General features: G+C 44.0%; 1 protein-coding gene and 1 long non-coding RNA gene across 3 annotated transcripts; one reads left to right on the top strand and one right to left on the bottom strand.

Moving 5' to 3' along the window:
- Positions 1 to 1,595: 1,595 nt before the first annotated feature.
- LOC119322654 (quinone oxidoreductase-like protein 2 homolog) lies at positions 1,596 to 5,869 on the top strand. 2 transcript variants are annotated; one of them, XM_037596144.1, is made up of 6 exons: positions 1,596 to 2,023; positions 2,315 to 2,423; positions 3,638 to 3,729; positions 3,869 to 4,127; positions 4,252 to 4,336; positions 4,743 to 4,877. In XM_037596144.1, the coding sequence occupies exons 1-5, from the start codon at positions 1,677 to 1,679 to the stop codon at positions 4,306 to 4,308; spliced, it is 864 nt and encodes a 287-aa protein (XP_037452041.1). In that variant the 5' UTR covers positions 1,596 to 1,676; the 3' UTR covers positions 4,309 to 4,336; positions 4,743 to 4,877. The 2 variants fall into 2 exon arrangements, with proteins under 2 accessions (XP_037452041.1, XP_037452040.1); XM_037596143.1 differs by lacking the exon at positions 4,252 to 4,336 and adding an exon at positions 5,475 to 5,869 and having other exon boundaries at positions 1,603 to 2,023; positions 4,743 to 4,886.
- A 2,380-nt stretch (positions 5,870 to 8,249) lies between these two features.
- Positions 8,250 to 11,413, bottom strand: LOC119322604. Its single transcript, XR_005155717.1, has 3 exons — positions 10,309 to 11,413; positions 10,019 to 10,235; positions 8,250 to 8,592 (listed from the first exon to the last, which is right to left on the bottom strand). It is a non-coding gene; the product is annotated as an uncharacterized LOC119322604 (long non-coding RNA).
- Between the last annotated feature and the right edge of the window lie 10,632 nt (positions 11,414 to 22,045).

Consider the following 22,045-nt stretch of genomic DNA (forward strand, 5'->3'; position numbering starts at 1 on the left):
ATACGCTACTTCCTGCTTGATTGATCTTGATGAATATGAGTGTTACAAGAGTTGATCTACCACGAGATCGTAGTGGCTAAACCCTAGAAGTCTAGCCTGTTTAACTACGATTGTATATATGTCATCCGGACTAAGCCCTCCGGTTTATATAGACACCGGAGGGATCTAGGGTTACATCAAGTCGGTTATAGAGAAGGAAATCTTCATATTTGGTCGCCAAGCTTGCCTTTCACGCCAAGGAGAGTCCCATCCGGACACAGGAGAGAGCCTTCGATCTTGTATCTTCACAGCCCATCAGTCCGGCCCATGTTCAACAGGCCGGACGCCCGAGGACCCCTTAGTCGAAGACTCCCTCAACGATGGCCATTAATGGGTCCATTTTCCGATGATAAGTGAATGTGCAATTGGTATGGCGACTACACCATTGGTAGGAGATGAAAGAGGCACGAAAACAGATGAGAAGGGAGGGGTGCAACATCCACCCTGTGCGGTGGTTGGCTTTGGATCGTGCTCCAAAACAATGCTCCTAATATGGCCTCATTTTTAAAGTGCACTTCATACTCTTTGGCGACTCAAATCCAGATGATAACCTTGATAGAATGCTATTGTTTGGTATTTTTATATAATAATAAAAATTAAGATTGAGTTTTCTTTTGAGGAAATGGATCGAGCGAAGGCGTCCTTCTGCTCCTAGGTGCATATGCACTCATGATAAACACCAAAATTCAAAGATAAGCTTTTTTTGTGGCAAACATTATTGAATGTTTCACCTGCGTCCAAAGTTTTGTGATGGAATGAAGTTGGTGGTGAGCCGGTGAAAAAAAAGCAACGCTTCAAAATATTTCCAAAAACAGTAGATTTGTAGCATCAATTTTGTATCTTTATCGAGAGCATTGAAAATGTTTTTTCATCATGAAACTTTGCACACATGTGAAACATTCAATAATGTTTGCCAAAAAAGTTTCGGATTTTTTAAAATTTACTGTTCATTTGAGCACATATGCACCCGGGGCAAAACTCCATATCCAAATCAAGTTCTGTTGACGACTTTGCTTGACCTGTGAGTCTTCTTTGTCAGATGGTCGATGGGTATTCGGTGCCAGGCCCACATGCAGGTGACAAGTATCGTGCTGTCCACGGTGCCATCAATACATGTGGGCCCTGGTTCGTTTTTACAATGCAAAACTGCTAGTGACACGACATGGATCAGCTCAAAACTCAAATACATCTGCAGAAACAGTAAAATTCAAAAAAATAGTAAACAAAATTTTAAAAACCATTTTTATGGATGAACGTTAATATATTTTCTAACATTTTGTGACAATTCAACTAGAAAAGACGTCTGTGGAGGTATCTAAAAAAAGCGGAGCTCAAAACACACAGGAGTACTTATTTTTCTGTTTTATGGCACATACCAGTATGGATGTTTTTTGGTGGCGAAATTCTGCAGGATGTTTGAACACTTTGTTGATGTTCCATTTTTTATTTTTTTATTACAGTTGTTTCGAAATTTACTGTTCATGTGGGTGCATTTGTCCAGAGATTAGAGTAACCCTTTCGAGTGTACGCAACCTTCCACCGCTGTACAAACCGGTTGGTGGAGAGTCAAGCCTTCTCTTCTCGGCGTCTCCGTCCAAATCCGAACCTCCTCCAGAGTCCAAACCCCAACCTAGGAAATGGAGGCGCTCGTGGTGCGGAAGCTTGGCGATCCCACGCTGCCGCCCGGCGGCGAGGACTCGCCGTTTGCGGCGGTCTCCGGTGACCGGCCGATTCCGGAACTCTCCTCCCCGACCTCCGTGCGGGTGCGCGTGGCGGCAACCAGCCTCAATTTCGCGACGTTCCTGCAAGTGCAGGGCAAGTACCAGGAGCGCCCCCCGCTGCCCTACGTCCCGGGGTCCGACTACGCCGGCGTCGTCGACGCCGTCGGCCCCGGCGTGCGCAGATTCCGCCCCGGCGACCGCGTCTGCTCCCTCGCTAGCGTCGGGTCCTTCGCCGAGTTTGTCGTCGCCGACGAGAAGGCACTGTGAGTTTGTTCCCCCTCTCCTGGTTTCCAATTTCTGTAGCTAGTTACTCTGTGTTAGCTTCCGGTTGTTTGATCTACACAGATATTTTCTTCTTAGATGGACGCTCAAAGTATTTGGTTCAATGCGTTAGCATTTGGTGCGAATCAGATAGCATAGACTTAGCAAAGGACCAAATGTATTACAATCTATAGAAAAATCAGCTTAAAACGAGGCAACTTTAAAATAGCAAAACCTTCTAGTTATTGTGGTGAGTTTTACTGTTAAATCGGTACCATTTTATGGTGTTCCAGGTACGCAGTCCCTGATGGATGTGACCTCGTCGCTGCTGGAGCATTACCTGTTGCATTTGGTACATCACATTTGGCCCTTGCCCACAGAGCTCAACTAAAGGCTGGTCAGGTGGGCTCCCCATTTGCTTCTGACATTATTTATGTGTCATTCTATCTGATATCTATTGAACATTTTTTATATGTAATTCTATATGTATATGATATGCACTGCACATTCTTTTATGTGGCATTCTTAATTGGTCATTTATTTGGAGGTGTACTGAATCAAATTTTAACTATGCATTCACATTGGTTCAAATTCTACTCGGATTACGAATTATAAACATTGGTGCATCTGAATATGAATTGAGTCGGGTAACACTCCAATTCCTAGGAAGTTGCGATATGTGGACTCCCAGATTCTGCTCGTACGTTAGTCCTAATCCTAGCCGTTGTAAGAGGCCAACGTCATTTCTTGGTCTTCAACCTTGGAAGTCGTTCCCTTTAAGCCTTAAGTTTTTAAAGTTCCATTTGAAAGTTTTCGACTTCCATGGTTGGTCACTTTTAGGCCTCAAATTGGCTGTAAATGGGGTGATGTGTTCTCTTCAAATGACTTTGAATTTTTGGTATCACTTTTGTACAGACTATGTTATGGGATAAACAGTAATATCTCTGATGGCCTATGCAAAAGATCAATTTTGCTCACACGTTTATTTATGGACTATTCCGTATAAGCTCTGAATCCTCATTTTGCAGCTCCATACTCTTGACTCTTCAAGGATGCACTTAACTAGGGATCTGCTCTAATTAATGATTCATGAAAGCTGTTAGATAGCAGGTCTGTTCCCAAAACACAAACAGTGTAGTATGGAAGCAAACAGACCATACTGCCTCTGGTTGTAACACAAACATAGCAACTCTAGGATTGCAGCATTCCAGTTGGCAAAAATAGATTCAGCAACTAGATACACTTCTGAAAGTTCAATCATACATTCATCAACCAGATCATAACTGTACATGGTTATGTTGCATTGTCTCGTATTGTGATGGCAAGGGGAGAAGGGAAGTTGCACGGTGGTAGGAGATATTATTATTATTTTTTGCGGGGGGATTTTGCATTCTAGTTGATGGAACTACTATATTGCCTACTGTTAATATGCACATATATAAAGACCTGCAGTGAAGGATGTTAATTGTATATGCAGGTTCTCTTAATATTTAGGGGAAAATTATATATTAAGCATGTATATACCCCAACAAAAAAAGAGTACAGTATGCGTTATGCATTTATCTGCTGTACCCCTAGGCTTTGGTGATTCACACTAATCTAAGTTGTAATCTCAGGTGCTACTTGTACTTGGTGCTGCCGGCGGTGTTGGGGTATCAGCTGTACAGATAGGAAAAGTTTGCGGTGCTATTGTCATTGCAGTTGCCAGGTGATTATTAGCTGTTTAGCACAACAAATTAAATTCTTGGATCCTTGTTATGTATTCTGGGTCAACATAGGTTGTTGTTATGTTACTTCATATTTGACTATTTTTTCCGGTCCATAAATATTATTCGTATTGAGTTCAGGGGAGTTGAGAAATTGCAGTATCTCAAGTCAATAGGAGCCGATCATGTGATTGACTCAAGCAAGGAGAATGTTATTGAGAGTGCCAAGTCCTTTTTAAAGACTAGTGGTCTCAAAGGTGTCGATGTTTTATATGACCCTGTTGGTGGCAAGCTTACTCAAGATAGCTTGAAACTTCTCAATTGGGGTGCACATATTCTGCTCATTGGATTTGCTAGTGGGGATGTTCCAGTTATTCGAGCTAATATTGCACTTATTAAGGTATACTGGTGTATTGAGACATGAAGGTTAAGGTCTTCTGCTTTATATGTGGAATTGACTCAATGTTGGCTTTCAGTATTTATCTTAACTGCTCTGTGTATTGGTCTTTTTACTGCATTGCTAGAATCAGAAGGGCCTACTACATATACCTAGAATAGGCATTCGCCATGACAAACTTTAGCTTGCTAAAGAAGAGACACACCACTCAGGTCTGTTGATTCCTGCAACATCATATTGAAAATAATTTGAGAATCCATCAGTCAGTACCATGGATGCAATCCTATAAGTTCATATCAAAATCATACATGCAAGATATTGCAATACGATCAGTCAATGTGAAGTTGTATTTATTTCAGCAAGTTAGTTGATAACACTAGATTATAAGATGGCAATATTCGGAATTCAGTATATTTAGACGTTACAACACTAGAAAGGAGCTTACATAGTAAGGATACTGAATAGTGATAGAACTGCTTTCTGCAGAATACTACTCCCTCCGTTCCGAATTACTTGTCGCAGGTATGGATGTATCTGTTTAGTTCTAGATACATCCATTTCTGCAACGAGTAATTTGGAACGGAGGGAGTACTAGCTAATTGTGGTGTGATGTTTCAGAACTGGACAATTCATGGTCTGTACTGGGGAAGCTACTTAACTCACCGGCCAGCAGTACTCATTGACTCACTTAACGAACTCCTGTCATGGCTTTCAAAGGGTTTGATAACAGTTAAACTTTCACAGACCTACAGGCTCGCTGAGGTAAGCGACATTAATAAACTTCACAATAGTTGCAGCAGGCTGGTATTTCTCATTTAGTCATGTATTACATGAACTACCTGTGGTGCTTGCCTCTGCATACCTTAACATATCCTCATGTCAGAATTTTATGGTGTCTAAGGACGTTTTGTGAACTATGGTTGGATAAATTGTAATTGCATTGTTTACACCATTTGACTGCCATGTCGCCTATCTATATTCATTACATTGCTATCATTTTGGTGCTTACAAATTCATAGTATTTCTGTTTGTGTGCTAGGCTGCTGGAACTATCTAAGAGAACACCACTTCTCCGTGTCTATGCGTCAACATTAATGTTTTGTTTCTAACATGAAAATTCTACCAGCATAATTTGACCTAACGTCATGGTTTTCATCACTTTATTTCTGGTAAATGTATATCAGGCCATCCTTAGCAGAAATGTAGGTGGTCGGTGGTCATGCTCTTAGCAGAGTAGTAGTTATACTCATATATTGAAGCTCTTAAACAGTTCTTGGATCGAATCCAAGATTGCATGTACCATCTTCCAATATGTGGAGATTTACCGTATAACTTTTGAAAATTTTACAGGCCCATCTCGCTTTTGCTGACTTGAGAGATAGGAAAGCGGTCGGTAAAGTGATGATCGTTATGGGTTCCTCAGCAAAATCAAGACTTTGATGGATGAGTTCCCTAGGGTATCGGTTAGTTCTTTTCAGCTGCCGATTCTGGAGAATCGGATTCTGAGAAACTGCCCACAAAATTAGCTGTGTGTAGAATCAGTTGTCCAATTCTTTTCAGCTGTTGCAGTCTGAGATTGCTGTATAAGTTGTGTGCTGAAAGCCGTCGGATTGTTCTATAAGTATGCCAGGCTACCATAAATTTCATACAGGAGGGTGGCTGAATAATCCTCTGGGTGAATAAAAGCTTTGGGTGCTATGTAAAGTTTCTGCAAATTCTCTTATCTATACCACTATATAGTGTGCCAATAGCTTCAAATATTAGTCGTTGGATATGCCCATCCAACGATCAAGAGATAGCAAATCCGAGCATTATCTCCGTTGGATAAAGTTTTCAACACATAGGATTTTGCCACATGGCCTTCCAATTGAACTCCCAACTCTACCATCTCATGTGTTTTAGAAGCATCTATCCACATGCTTATCTGATGCTAACAATTTGGAGGTAAGAACCAAGTTGGATCTTGTCCAATACGATTCTAGGAAAGAAAAATATATATCCGAATGTATTTTTCTATGCTTTTTATATATATTTGAATGACGTGGAATGCACGAACAATTTGCTAGTGTTGGTAACAGCATGATAGGCTACCGAGATACAGTACTAGCTACGCGAGCATGAACCTGGGTGTGCGTGCATCCAAATTGAAAATAAAAATGAAAAAGTCAAATATTTTTGAAACGTTTTGGCAACATACATGATCTGGCATAAAACTCATGTTTAAAATTTCAGGACAAAATGATTGATGCTGTATTCCAAGCAAATACGATAGTATCAATAGTATGTAAACGCTACAATTCGTGACTTTTGTAGGTGTAATTTTTTGGGGGCTGCTACAAATCAATCGGATGATTTCTCTAGAAAATCATCCGGCTAGTTAGCCGTCTGATCCGTGCGCTAGTAGCCATTCGATCACAGCAACATCAAACGCGTCCACGCAGCACCGTTGGCGACTGGTGATGCTCCATTGCAGCCCCGCCGATCTCCATTGCATCACCGTCACAGCTTCCACAGCCCTGGTGGTTCTCCATTGCAGCCGGAAGCTTCGGTGGTGCTCCATTGCAGCCCCGGCGAAGCTCCATTGCAGCGCCTGTGGTAAAGCTCCAAGGCAGCCGGCGAAACTCCATTGCAACGCCATGGCCGTCCCGTCGCGGCCGTCGTCGTAGCACCGGCGAAGCTCCGTTGCAACGCCATGGCCGGCCCGTCACGGTCGTCATTGTAGCACCGGCGAAGCTCCGTTGTAACGCCATGGCCGGCCCGCCATGGTCGTCGTCGCAGGCTCGCAGCACCGGCGAAGCTCCATTGCAGCGCCGGAGTTGCAAACGCCATGGCCGTCGCGGTCGTCGTTGCAGTGTCGGTGATGCTCCAACGCAGCACCGGCGGGCGCACGCGATTCTCTGGCGTGCTCTGCAACAACGGCGGCGCACCAGGCGCTCCCGCTCGCGGCGCTCGGCAACACCGTCCGCAGCAGGGCCGCGCGCGAATGCTACAGGTCGCCGTCTGCTGGGCTACTGCATGTCGTTGGTTTTTTGGGGGCTGCAATGCCGTCCCTGGTTGCTCCGACGAGATCAACGCGAAGATTGTGAGAGAAGGAGGCGCAGGTTGGAGACGAAGGGGATCGATAAGGTCGCTCGGGTACGGAATAGAACGTGTGGCTGCCGTTGAGTCTAGATAAGGCTGGTCGGTGCACGGGCCCAACAAGGACGCGCGTCGCACGATCCATGCGGCTGATTTCTTTCCAGAAATCATCCGGACGTTTTTAAACGTTTCCCTAATTTTTTTTCCGTTCAGGGAACGGCATTTTTTGTTGAAACAAAAGGGGTTTCCCCCTCTTCATTTTATCTTTCCCTAATAATAAAGCACGGATTGAGTCTTCAGGTTCACCGTCGCAGGCTTTTTACAAAAAAGTCCTTTTGTTTTTTCTTTACTAGTAAGCGTGCACGTGCAATGCACGTATAATCATCAGGAAAAAAAATCTTCTGCATAAACATATTTTTTTACATGCGATACATAGTATATGAATTCTGCAAAGAGCAAGTTAAGTAGGGCATGGAGAGAATGGATTCTGACATGTAGACTAATTAACATGTTGATGAATTATATTCCCTCTGTAAAAAAATATAAGAGCGTTTAGATCACTAAAGTAGTGATTTAAATGCTCTTATATTTCTTTATGGAGGGAGTATTTGTTAGCAGACTGATACTGCAGAAGACTTGTCGACTTACATGGAGCAGGGCGGCCTAGAACCAAACATAGTTACTCCTAGTTGATGCTATTCATAGAGATTTTTCATGGCTTGGTGAAGAATGAAACCGATGAAAATAAAAACAATAGGAGAGTGGTGATTTTGGCATAGAGCTTTTCTTTCATAGTAAGCTCCGGCAAAAACTGCGGTTAGGAAATTCATCTCATTCATATTTCATTAGCGTTGCAGACATGTAATTCATCTCATTCTTATTTAGTTAGCTTTGCAGATATGTAGCCAATTCATGCACAAATTCAGGTGACAAGGAACATATCACCATATCACCATATCATTTTGAAAATTGCATTATCTAATTGAACCAAAAGATCTGACCGTAGTGGGACTTTTGTCAAAATGACACATATGAGCCATCATCTCATCTCACGGAACCTTGAAATGTTGAAATTTTTATATCTAACCATAACAAATATCATTAGAAAATTGTACTATTTGATTGAACTACAAAAACTGCAAGTAGTAGGACTGGATTTATAAAATCAACACGACACTCCTTCACAATTATGATGCTCCATAGGCATAAACACCTTTTACTTTTGTTTCATCTTTCATATCCCTCGCATGAATGATGAACCTGCATATATTGCCTTTTAAGAGAGATGCTTGAAAATGAACGAAACATGAAATCTTGAATATTGTTGTTGACGCCGCCAATCCAGTTCTGGTATGAATCCACAGTCCACACTTTCCCTACGATCCTAAGTCTGAAACAGTCAATAGAATACACTTCTACATCAGTTCTGCACAGGACTAACTGGAGCTTGTGCATAATTCTATTTGACTGCTAAAGTAGCATAGCAAATAAAATGAATACAACATGAAAAATAAAATATATAACCGCGCTTGCACTTATTTACCGTATACTGAGGTGCTATACATTACACTAAAAATTGTCCAACAAAATAACATAGAAAGGCTGCTGAAAATGAACAGTATGGCATGATGGCATAGAGGAATGTCACATAAAACTATAGTAAGCCCGCAGTTCAGGTTCTATGATTCTCTAATATTGGTTCTCTAATACTAAAAGCAATAGCCAAATATCACTGCATAGTTCTTCCAGGGTATTAAAATGGCAGGCTCCCTTCAACATCCAATCTAAATGCATGCGACTCACTCAGAATTGCTACATGAACAAGTAATTATGCATGTATCCTTACTTGTCCAGAACACAGGGGGCTCATGCCTATTAGCTCAGAATTGCTACATGAACACGTAATTATGCATGTATCCTTACTTGTCCAGAACACAGGGGGCTCATGCCTGTTAAAAATTAAATTGGCAAGATGTAGAGCCGCCTACTTGCCAGTATCACACATCATTTAAACATGAGAAGTAAATATACAAAGTTGAACCAAGGGACATTAGAATAACTACATAAACAAAATCCAGTTTTAGCATTGCAACATATGAACTTAAAGGGAATTCCAGTCGTACCACTTAGAATTCAGTCTTCAGCACACGGCGTATCAAATAAAAAACCCAGAAGATTTGAAATTGCCTTCCTCCTAACGTCAAGCAAGGAATTTATAGGTGAGGTTTGCGATGAAGGTTCGGCAGGGCCATCCTGTGGTGTTGCCCCGACATCAAGCAGCTACAGCCGCGCGCCACACAGAGAGGCTGAATGGCGGGGGCGACTGACGAGCAGCACGTGGGAGGCAGACAAACAGAGCCGGGTCAGGCACCGTGTGCCACAGGAGAGGCGGCGGGCGGGGGCCAATGGAGAACGGGCCGGCGGGTGAGGCATGGCAAGCGGCAGGAGCCACTTGAACAAATTGTTTTACAAATTACTGTAATGACTAATCGACATATACAAAAGCAATTCACATGAACTGGACAGAGGACTCTGTTCTGTATGTTTCTGAGTAGAAAGGTAACAAACAATCTAAGAAAATGAAATTAAGTTAATTCTCACTATTTTTGTTAGTATGATTTTTAAGCACAATGCTAACAGGCTACCGCACATACAGCTATTAGCTGAAAGAATTTGATTTTTCATCCCTTCACTCCCAAGAGATTAGTGGATGAACAGAAGACTGACACCGAGTCCCCGATCTAACACTCTCAGCTAAAGCAACACAAATCTCTTGGTAAAACACCACAGGCACAGATCGAGAAGCGTGTGCTCACCAGATGGTTGGCCAGGATGACCTTGGCACCCTTCCCCATAAGGAAATTGATGGACGGCATGGAGGTGCGGATGCCATTGTCGTCGGTGATGTTCTGGCTGTCGTCCAGCAAAACGTTCAGGTCGGCATGGAGGAACACCTTCTTCCCCCTGAGGTCCTTGTCGCCCAGGGTGCCCACGCTCCTCTTGGTCGCCATTTCCTCCTCGGTCTCCCCTTCCCTGCACCAAATCCGACGCCGTAGACATTAGATTAATCCGCAGAGGAACCAGATTCAGACGAACGGAGATTTACCAGGCAAGAAATCAATCGGGTTAATGCCAATTGAACATCACATTTCTGCCATTCGAAAGTGAGTTCATGAATCCTTGTGATTATTTTGTAGGTGTTCTCTACTGCACTGAATTCAAAATCTGCAAAAATAGAAAGGAAAAAAAATAAGTTGCAGGTGTGTAACTGAAGAACCTCGTCATGTTATGACGGAAGAATCACTTATCCGGAGCAAAAATAGACTGGAGACGGGCAGGCTTTTCATCCGCAATGTCGTCCATCTCCTATCCCTGGAGAAGAATTGTGGCCACTCATCTGTGAAGGATCGCACCGCCGCCGCCGCAGCACCTTGCCATCGTGAACCTGACATTGCAGAACAACTGCGCCTTGCACGGCCATGGGCACACAGACCAACATCCGCCTTCCGCACGGCCAGAGGAAAAGCAGCTCCAAACCACCATCCAAAACCAACACGGCCATGGGCGCCGGCGCCTCAAAGCAATGGCTGAACGCCCCACTCCTTTTGGACAGCCACGCACAGAAACCCATCGCCACCTGAAACCATCGCCACCTGAAACCATCGCCACCTGAAACCCACGAACAGAAAACAACCAACGCCACCACATGGAGCTCTCCGCTCAAGGCCGCTGGTCCGAGCGCCATCTCAGATCCAACCCGCTCCAACACCATCTCCATCCACAACTCCACCTGCAGCACCCACTCCGGCAGCAACAGGAGGCAGAGCACGCCCCGTCTACTGCAGCAGCTCCCGACCGCCGCTTTTGCAGCCCACCTGGCCGAGATTCGCTGCCTCCATGACCGGGCGCGCCGCCCCCTCCGACAACCGCCGGGCGCTCTCAGGAGAACCGCCGCACACCAGCACCTCCTCCAAAATCCCGCGGCCGTGCTCCGCCTCCCTGTACGCACCTCATCGCACACCTCCACACCGGAGAGACCACCGCGTCGCCCACATGACGCCACTCGCCCGCGCGTGGGAGGCCCGTCGGAGCGCGCTGCCATCGCCGCCGGCGTCGACGGCCAAGGGAGCTCGGGGAGGGAGGCACTCGCGGGGCTAGCTAGGGTTAGCGCGTCCGGAGCCGCCCGCGCGAGCGGCTCGGGAGGAGGAATCAGGTCGAGCGGTCCTTATCGATCCGGAGATTCAGGGAGCGGCATGCGAGGATCAGGACGTGGAGGACTAAAACTGGCAGACCACGGCGCGTCTGCTCGGCAGAACATTTGATCTGGGACGTTGATTTGGATGGCTGACTGTTGATGCAATATGGACAGTTGGATGGGTTTAAGTTGATTTGATCAAAGGGTTGTGGTTATCCCGTGTACAATTTACTGTGTGGAGTTAGGAGGAATCATGTTTGCTCTTTTAATAGTAGTATAGTAGTATAGATTGAACCTGTGGTTCCTCATTTAACTCCCACGCAAGAGGAAAAAACGGTTCGCTGGGGAAAAACGCATCTGGCTCCCCTCCTCAACCCTCACGTGTGCCCAGGCCAGGCCAGATTCCCCCAAGCCACCGCCACCACACCTGAACCCACTCGCCGCCGGCGCCGCCGCCGCCGCACCTAAGCCCACTGGCCGCCTCGCCGCACTACCCTAACCACCTCCATCTCCTTCCATGACTGGATCGACATAGCCCTGGTCCAATGGATGCAATCCCTGGCCCCCATCGATTTAGACTTCACCCTTCCTCTAGATGCCCAAGGTGAAGCCGAACCCGACGCCTCTGCCTCGAAGTCTACCCCCGGCCCCTCTCCCTTCATGTGCACGCTGGCGAGATCAAGCGTAGCAGTGTGCGGGAATTCGGTCGTGGATCTGAGCATTAAGAGCCGCTGCCAGGCCACCCCGTGTACTGTTGATCATGTGTGTCGCTGCTTCAAGCTCCCCTGCTCGCTGCCCTCCACGCACCGCCGCCCCTGGCCTAGCAGATTAACGGAGGATGGCACATTGCCGAACGCAAGCACCTCATGGTGCGCTTGTCCTCTCCTCTGACGCATGGATAGCTGCGAGCTCGTGACTGTCGTGAGTAGTGCTGAGGACTTGCGGGTATTTCTTCTTTTTCCCTTGAATCAATATACTAATCTATTTTTTCACTCACCCCTGATCTTTCGTATACATACACTAAGAGATTCCGGAAGGTCCGTTATGTAAGAAGTCATCTAATTAAGCTTACACAAATTCATATCATGGGCAAGTATCCGAGTTGTTGCTTGTAAGAGGAAGTTGTGCGTGTATGTACTCACAAAACTTTACCAACATGACAAAATGTTCTTTGATATTAGTTATGTTCGATTTCTTTGAAGATTTGCAAAATCTAGGCATAAGAAAATGGATAACCATAATTTGGTTTTAAAGCTCTGGTTGTCCAAATAAAACCTAGAAAGTTCAGTGGATAACTAAGCTTGATGCTTAACCCAGATAAGATTTGTTTATCTGTTTAGAGATTTGTTATAACCAAATGAAGAAAAGGATTCGGTTATTCTAAAACTATGTCCAGCAATATATATGTTATTGGGAAGGCTCTTTGCAAGCATAAACTGAATCTCTAACAGTCAACTTCTTAATATAGCTTGGCAAGCACATGTGTTTATATTTCTGAAAATATATTACCATTGTAGATTCTAATGAAAAATATATTCTCTGCCTTGCAATTTTATGTGGTAAAAGTTTTAGAGGTCGTCGATACCTTTCCAAAAGTACCTTAGTGTTCTATGGTTAGAAATAGAAGATAGCACAGCAGTCCAAATCTTGACATGGTTTAGTCATCCACATATTCTAGAAACAGCAGATCAGATTAAACATATATTAGAAAAAGAATGGTCTACAGTAGAGAAAGAAAATGACCTCGAAGGCATGCAGTGGCAGTTTTGCACCTCCTTCCGGATGACATCGAGCATAGAGTCGATGAGCTTAGCTCCCTCCGTGGTGCCTCTTTTCCCATTTGTTGGCCGCACCACACTGCCAAAAGACGAAATTTCAAAGAAGAAATCATAGATATATAAACTGGGCATACAAACTATAGGAAAGGGCAACCTGGTGCATGTAGCTCCCGCTTGCGCAGGGTCCAGGGAAGGGTCCGACCACTTTGGGTCTATAGTACGCAGCCTTTCCCTACATTTCTGTAAGAGGCTGTTTCCAGGACTTGAACCCATGACCTCATGGTCACAAGGCAGCAGCTTTACCACTGCGCCAAGGCTCCCCTTCGCATACAAACTATAGGACTTACAAAAAATATGTCACACCTCATGCATAGAAAGCCTGAAAGTCAAGGGATTATGTGTGTTTTTCGACATATATTTGAAGTGCAACAAGCCTTTCCCAGTTTGATCTATTCTGAATATATGAGTTTATCTCCTGAACCCATGTTTACTTCGTGAACATAGCACAGTAGCAAATCTGAAACTATATAACTGGAGGCATTAAACCAACTGCTTTCTCTATTTTTTTTTATGTATTTTGCATTATGTTTCAACTAATCAGCGGTACATGCCCCTGTTTCCGGGTTTTTTCTGAAAAATTGATAATCCTGGAGAACATACTGAAATCTGATGTTGTAGCATTGCAGTGCTGTATTGCATATATTTGCATACAAGGTTACTGACATGGCACGTTAATGTCAAGAGCCACTGGTAGGCAAGTTGCTTCCTATTGTGACTAATTGTGGCTCTGCTAGGTTTCTCTGCAATGATAGTGTGCAGTGAGAAAAAAAATGAATGTAGATAGGCTATGTATGGACATGCATGTTGTAGATCTGCTTATAATAATTTTCCAATACTCAATTTTGTTCAGGTCTTATTTCTTCAGTAACAAATTTCTTTCCCTGTTCCACGGCAAGATGAGTATAGAACTATTGGAATGTTTGGCATACTTCTCTTCCCTTTAAAACATAGTCTGTAAGCAAATGGAAATAGCTTACTTTTTTCACCAAAAACCAATCATCTTACCATGGGGATAAGAGGCCCACCACTTATTTTTCCATCTCCAAAGGAAACAGCAACCGGATTCTGCATTGTCCTGTCTTTGCATCATTTGCCAGAATACATTTGTTGCAGACAACAAAAAAGACTTTGGCAGAGGATGTTAGCCCATTTACAGATTTGGTGCCATGAGAATATGGCAACCAAGGATTGTTTGCAAACAAGGTTCTCACCTCTTATATTTATTAAGGCATGGAAAAACATTGTGATTAAATCTGTTGAGTACGCCCTTATAGCAGACTAGCAGTAAGCTTCATATGAATGGGCCTTGAATGTTGTTACTGATAAAGACAATAAGTTTACAATTATGTGAGGAAGCGAGCATCGATTGTAAGTAGGCAGAGATGGGAACATTTATTTTTTTGTAATCATGAGGAGAATGTTTCCATGTGAGAATTCTCAAAAGTTATTTTATCACAACTGAACAACCAAATTATCTCGCCTTGAGCACTCTGTCGTGATTATTGGGTTAGGACCGTTAGGACCGTGTGTTCTTCTCGTAGCAACACACTAGCATGTTTACTTATCGAGCTGCTGTCCAAGAAGTAGGTTATATGAATTATGGGCAAAGTTATATGAGTTTTGGAAGGCATTGGCTTTTTGAAAGTGAACAAGAATATAAGTTGATGCGAAACAAATAATTGGCAACATGAAAGTAATTCAAAAACCAACTCACACAATCATCCTTAACTTTATTAAAAATTATTATAGATAGGTCCTTTGTGGCAAGTAATAGATTTGGGTCGTTATAACATCGAAGGGGAGGAAGTCACAGGGCGGTAGCGGCATCTCGTGAGGAATAGACGAACCAGGTGTTCTGGTTGGCCGGCAGTGGCTATGATATATCTTCTTCCCCCGTTGTAACGCACGGGCATTTTTGCTAGTTAGATAAAAGGGAGAACAACATCCAGACAAGTTTAGTAGCTCTCGGACCTAGCCAAAGTAGCAGGCCAGAATAAAAGCAACTACAACTACAAAGAGTAGAATTGGAGTAGAAGAAAGGAAGGCTGCACCAGGCAGCAAGTGGTTTAGCCAAACATCCAGAGCCAGCCTATTACAAGATGTCATCCTCGCGGAGGAACTGGATCACCCGGAGTGCGCCTTGAGCATGAGGCCAACCAGTCCCCCTTTCACTCCAGCCTTGGTCCTCCCTACCATGCGATGCGCAGCAGCTCGCCTCTCCACCGGCCCAGCAGCAGGAGACAGCGCTGTAGTAACACCAATTGATCCCGCGTACATAAGATGTTCCACTGATGTAACAGAGCACAAGCTCTCCCAAGATCACCCGTATACTTGTCCACGACACGCCCTCAAAACAGATAACGTTACACATAGTCCAAATGCTTCAAATGGTAGCAACACAGGCAGTGTTAATAACAGTCTTTTTATTATTAACACCCCATAGTTTGGACAGGGTTATCATGCATTGTGGATATCCAGAATCAAAAGATTCAGCAACAATTTTCCAAATCTCTTTTGCAACAACACACTCAAAAAACAGATGGTTCACAGATTCATTTACACAACAAAACAAGCAGGTTTTGTCATTCACAGGACGTTTCTTGGCCATGTTATCTCTAGCAAGGATCTTATTATGGAAGGCTAACCATATAAACACCACGTATCTATGTGGTATCAAAATTTTCCAAAAGTTTTTCCAAATAGGAGTAGAAACCCCACCCCAATTGATCATTATATAAGGACTTAACAAAGTAAATCCCAGACGCCTCCAGCATCCAAATAGGGAGATCCTCTTCATCCTTGGGAATATTAGTAGAGAGCAGTTGAAGCAACTCCTGCCATCTGACTAGGAAGTGCATATCCACACACCGCTTGAAAGTAAGTTTCAGGGTCACACCATCCCAGACCAGTACATTCTTGTTGTTGGCAAATGTCATAAACCTCCCAGAATTGGGTTTTTAGACTTGAGTCGCCAGCCCAAGTATCATGCCAAAAGCTAATACAATGGGCATTCCCTAGTTCCCATTTATAAAATGTTCTAGCTCTAGCAAAGGCCCATGTGACTCCTTTCCAGAAAGGGGACCCAACATCAGGATTGGCACAGAGCAAGTTAGGCTTGTCAGTCTTGTATTTGTGATTAACTAAGATTTTCTGGTCTTTGTCACCACCCAAGACGAATCTTTTATACCACGAGGCTAACAAAGCCATGTTAAATTCTCGTAGATTAACCACACCTAAACCACCAAAATCCTTCTTTTGGGATACAAACCCCCAATTGGCCAGGTGATATTTATGATTATCACCCAAGTTCCCCTAGAAGAAGTGAGCCATTTGTGAAATAATCGCCTTAATAGCCCATTTGGGAAATTTTATAACGGACATTAGGTACATTGGGATGCTAGCAATACATGTTTGTAGCAACACCAGCTTAGCCTCAAAACTGAGTAGCCTGCCTCTCCACCCACAAATTCTTTTAATGATCTTATTAATAATGGGCTGAAGGTCCTCTCCCCTCAATTTTAAATAGTGTAGTGGGACCCCAAGGTATTTGATAGGGAAAGACCCAATTTTGCAGCAAAAGATTTGCGATAACATTTTTGTACTTGTTTCATCTAAATTAATGGGGACCAACTGTAGGATCGAAAGTAGGTCTAGAGGGGGGTGATTAGACTACTTGACAGAATAAAAATCTAGCCTTTCCCAAATTTTAAGTGTTGGCAGATTTTAGCAACTTAGCACAAGTCAAGCAATCAACCTACATATGCAATTCTAAGAGTGTAGCAGCGGAAAGTTAAACATTGCATATGAAGGTAAAGGGAAGGGTTTGGAGAAGGCAAACACAATGTAGACACGGAGATTTTTGGCGTGGTTCCGATAGGTGGTATCGTACAACCACGTTGATGGAGACTTCAACCCACGAAGGGTAACGGTTGCGCGAGTCCACGGAGGGATCCAACCACGAAGGGTTCACGAAGAAGCAACCTTGTCTATCCCACCATGGCCATCGTCCACGAAGGACTTGTCTCACTCGGGTCGATCTTCACGAAGTAGGCGATCTCCTTGCCCTTACAAACTCCTTGGTTCAACTCCACAATCTTGTCGGAGGCTCCCAAGTGACACCTAACCAATCTAGAAGACATCACTCTCCAAAAGGTAATAGATGGTGTGTTGATGATGAACTCCTTGCTCTTGTGCTTCAAATGATAGTCTCCCCAACACTCAACTCTCTTTCTCACAGATTTGGCCATGGTGGAAAGATGATTTGAGTGGAAAGCAACTTGGGGAAGGCTAGAGATCAAGATTCTTGTGGTAAGATTGGAATATCTTGGTCTGAACACATGAGTAGGTGGTTCTCTCTCAGAAAATGAGTAGTGGAAGTGTAGGCATGTTCTGATGGCTCTCTCTCAAATGGAGAAGGGGGTGGAGGGGTATATATAGCCTCCACACAAAATCCAACCATTACACACATTTGACCTAACTTGGTCAGACCAAATAGAGGAACTTGGTGAGACCAATTTAGTTCAAAATGTGAATGTTAGGAATATCATGGACCGACTGGATCAACTCGGTGGGACCGATGCGCTAGGGCTTAGGGAAAACATCAACTCGGTGACACCGATTGCATCATCTCGGTTAGACCGAAGTGAATCAATAAGGCAACAGAGAAGATGTCAAGCAAACTCGGTGGGACCGATTGCACATTTCGGTGAGACCAAAATAGTTACAGTAGGCAACAGAGAGTTTGCAAGGCCATCTTGGTGAGACCGAGACCCGTATCGGTGAGACCGAATTGTCCAGGGTTTCTGGCAGTGGCTAGGTCAAATGAACTCGGTGGCGCCGGATAGATCAAATCGGTGGGGCCTAGTTTGACTTTGAGTTTTGGAAAAATGTGGAAATGAGAACGCGGCTGAGGGTTTTGGAGCAACATCACTAAGCACTTTGAGCAAGTAGACCATTAAGCAACACCGCATCCCCTTTTAATAGTATTGGCTTTCCTATGGACTCAATGTGATCTTGGATCATTAAAATGAAAATGAAGAGTCTTGAGCTTTTGCCAATATGTGTCCTTAGCATTTTGAGGGGTCCACACTCTAGTCCATGCCATGCAAATCATTGAACTTTCTGAAATATTTAACTTGAATGGGTATTAGTTCAATGAGCTATATGTTGTTATGAATTACCAAAACCACCCCGGGATTAGTTGCACTTTCAATCTCCCCCTTTTTAGTAATTGATGACAACATATAGATCAAAGTTTCGACAAATGATAATATGAATGAAATACATCGTCGCTTTGAGAAGTATGTGATAAGCAAGAGCTCCCCCTAAATTTGTGCATTATTTAAAATTTGCCTTTGAATGCAAATGCACAATCGATTAGGATCATGGGTCACTCTTCCATGTCACATACATCTTGGTGGAGCGCTCAAAATGATAAGAGTTAAATGACATGCACTCATCACCAAAGATAAACATGATTGATTATACACAAATATCATAGATATCATCATGCAAGCACACATTTAGGAATAGTATGATCAAACACATGATCACAAGTATCTCACGAGCAAAACACAACTAGTAGCATAGGAACCAAACAAGCAAAAGATCAAATCAAATGATCAAAGTAGAAAGAGAGGCAATAAAAGCAAAACACACACACTCTCTCTCTCTCGAAGCCTAATGACCTATACACTTTCTCCCCCTTTGGCAACAAATTACCAAAAATCTTAAAAATGCATAGTGTTATACGACACTCTAGACACGACCTTCGGGAGCTCCTGAAGGGGTCTTATGGCTGGTTGCTCTGGTGTGCATAGATGGCATGGAGAGGAGGGCATTGATGTCGCTTGAACTACGTTGGTGTTTCCCCAAAGAGGAAGGGATGATGCAACACAACAACGGTAGGTATTTCCCTCAGTGATGAGACCAAGGTTATCGAACCAGTAGGAGAACCACGCAACACCACGTAAACAGCTCATGCACGCAAAGAACACATACTTGCAACGTGACGTAAGAGAGGGGTTGCCAATCCCTCATGGGTAAAAAGATAGGTAAAATTGTAGTAGATTGGATAAATAGATCTCGCGGGAACGCGAGATAAAATAAATAAATAAAAATTGCAGCAACGTATTTTTGTATTTTTGGATTAATAGATCTGAAAATAAAAGCAAGCAAAAACATATCACGAAGGCAAATATAATAAAGAAGAGACCTGGGAGCCATAGATTTCACTAGTGGCTTCTCTCGAGAAAAATAGCATACTGTGGGTAAACGAATTACTATTGAGAAATTGATAGAACTTCAAATAATCATGATGATATCCAGGCAATGATCATTATATAGGTATCATGTCCAAGATTAGTAGACCGACTCCTGCCTGGATCTACTACTACTACTGCAAACACCGATCGCTATCCAACATGCATCTAGTGTATTAAGTTCATGAAGAACTGAAGTAATGCAATAAGAACGATGCCATGATGTAGACAAGATCTATTTATGTAGAAATAGACCCCATCTTGTTATCCTTAATAGCAATGATACATACGTGTCGGTTCCCTTTCTGTCACTAGGATCAAGCACCGTAAGTTCAAACTCATCACAAAGCACCTCTTCCCATGGCAAGAAAAATCGATCTATTTGGCCTAACTAAACCAAAGATTCGAAGAAGAAATATGAGGCTATAAGTAATCATGCATATAAGAGATCAAAAGACTCAAATAACTTTCATGATAAAATTATAGATCTGATCATAAACTCGAGGTTTTTTTAGCTCCGAAGACACTGGAAGAGGCTCCTACTTTCACTTTTTATAAAATAAAAGGAGTATGTACAAGAGGTGGGGAGGTTACATATTTGAAATTGGGGAAGACACACAAGAGGTGTGTGACCTACTTACTAGCAGAGGGGTACTAGGATTAGATGGAAGCAGCAAAGGAGATTATGAAGGTTCTCAAGCTCTCTTTGGTCCTATACGCAAGCATGGCAAAGTCCTCCTTGAGTCTGGCCCTCCAGGATGCGTGGGAATGGTTAATATTTCTGAAATATTTGTTATTCATCTCCTTCTAAATCCCCCATGCAGCAACTACAAAGACCTCCATGAACATAGGCTTGTCCCATGCAAGCTTACCAGCACACAGAAGTTCAAACCTGCAACTTGTGTGAGCCCACTAGATGCCAACTGAGTCCCAGCATAAACTCAAAGTTCATCGGATCCCAACAAACACACCGCAAAAAGAGTTACATAAAATAGATCTCCAAGAGATCATTGTATTGAGAATCAAATGAGAGAGAGGAAGCCATCTAGCTACTAACTACAGACCCGTAGGTCTACAATGAACTACTCATGCATCATCGGAGAGGCACCAATGAGGATGATGAACCCCTTCGTGATGGTGTCTAGATTGGATCTGTGGTTTCTGGAACTTGCGGCGGCTGGAATTGATTTTCGTCGACTCCCGTAGGGTTTATGGAATATTGGGGTATTTATAGAGCAAAGAGGTGGTGCGGGAGGCCATCAAGGTGGGAACAACCCACCTGGGCGCGCCTAGGCCCCTAGGCGCGCCCTGGTGGGTTGTGATCCCCTCGGAGCCCCCGTCAGGTACTTTCTTGGCCCATCATGTGTCTTCTGGTACAGAAAAAATCACCAAAAATTTTCGCTGCGTTTGGACTCCATTTGGTATTGCTTTCCTGCAAAGTAAAAAACAAGCAAAAAACAGCTGCTGGCACTGGGCACTATTGTCGGTGTCAAAACCGGGATCTCGGGTAGGGGGTCCCGATCTATGCGTCGAGGCTGATGGTAACAAGAAGTAAGGGACACAGATGTTTACCCAGGTTCGGGCCCTCTCAATGGAGGTAAAACCCTACTTCCTGCTTGATTAATATTGATGATATGGGTAGTACAAGAGTAGATCTACCACGAGATCGTAGAGGCTAAACCCTAGGAGCTAGCCTATGATGGTATGAATGTAATTGTGATCGGCCTTCTAAGGACCAATCTCTCCAGTTTATATAGACACCGGAGAGGACTAGGGTTTACATGGAGTCGGTTACAAAGAAGGAAATATAATATCCGGATCGCCAAGCTTGCTTTCCACGCCCAGGAAAGTCCCATCCAGATACGGGCTGAAGTCTCGAGTCTTGCATCTTCACGCTTCAATAGTCCGGATGTTGTACACAGTCCGGCTGTCCGGATACCCCCTGATCCAGGACTCCCTCAGTAGCCCTTGAACCAGGCTTCAATGACGATGAGTCCGGCGTGCAGTATTGTCTTCGGCATTGCAAGGCGGGTTCTTTCTCCGAATACTCCAAAGTACATGTTGCGACGAATAGTGTCCGGTCTCCAATCGATGTCGTGCTCCTCGGATTCAGCGCCTCAGTAATGACCATCTCCACGTGTCGAGCGAATGCGAGGAGTCAAGGTATTTTTGCATTTGCCACCCTTGATCCTCCGAGCCAACCGTCTATTTGAAGGGGCAGGGGTTCTCAGATCCAAACCTCACTCCCTTCCCTTGAGCTAGCATCCTAGAGCGCTTCGTGAAAAGCCACTCCAGCATGGCCGGCCCTCGCAACTCTTCTACTTTCCCCCTCGCTCTAAGTCAGGGGATTGGGGAGAGTGCTCAGTTCCCCACAGCGGTTTGGTGAAGTTACAAACTCAAGGGTTCCACCGGCATTCATGGTCTCCGTCCGAGCTGGAATAGCTACTTACAACGGAGGGGAACAAGCGGAGGGATTTCCTAACCCGTCTCCGGAGGAGCGAATATGCCTCATCTCGCATCTGCTGAGGGGCGTCGGGTTCCCTATCCACC

This window comes from Triticum dicoccoides, chromosome 6B (genome assembly GCF_002162155.2).
Source record: "Triticum dicoccoides isolate Atlit2015 ecotype Zavitan chromosome 6B, WEW_v2.0, whole genome shotgun sequence".
Taxonomy (NCBI): Eukaryota; Viridiplantae; Streptophyta; class Magnoliopsida; order Poales; family Poaceae; genus Triticum; species Triticum dicoccoides.

What these genes read in the sequence shown, in the direction of transcription:
- LOC119322654 (XM_037596143.1), top strand. Translation starts at nt 1,677, where the DNA reads ATGGAGGCGCTCGTGGTGCGGAAGCTTGGCGATCCCACGCTGCCGCCC. An exon ending in CTAATATTGCACTTATTAAG is followed by an intron (nt 4,128 to 4,742) that starts GTATACTGGTGT and finishes GTGATGTTTCAG; the next exon opens with AACTGGACAATTCATGGTCT. An exon ending in AGACCTACAGGCTCGCTGAG is followed by an intron (nt 4,887 to 5,474) that starts GTAAGCGACATT and finishes AAAATTTTACAG; the next exon opens with GCCCATCTCGCTTTTGCTGA.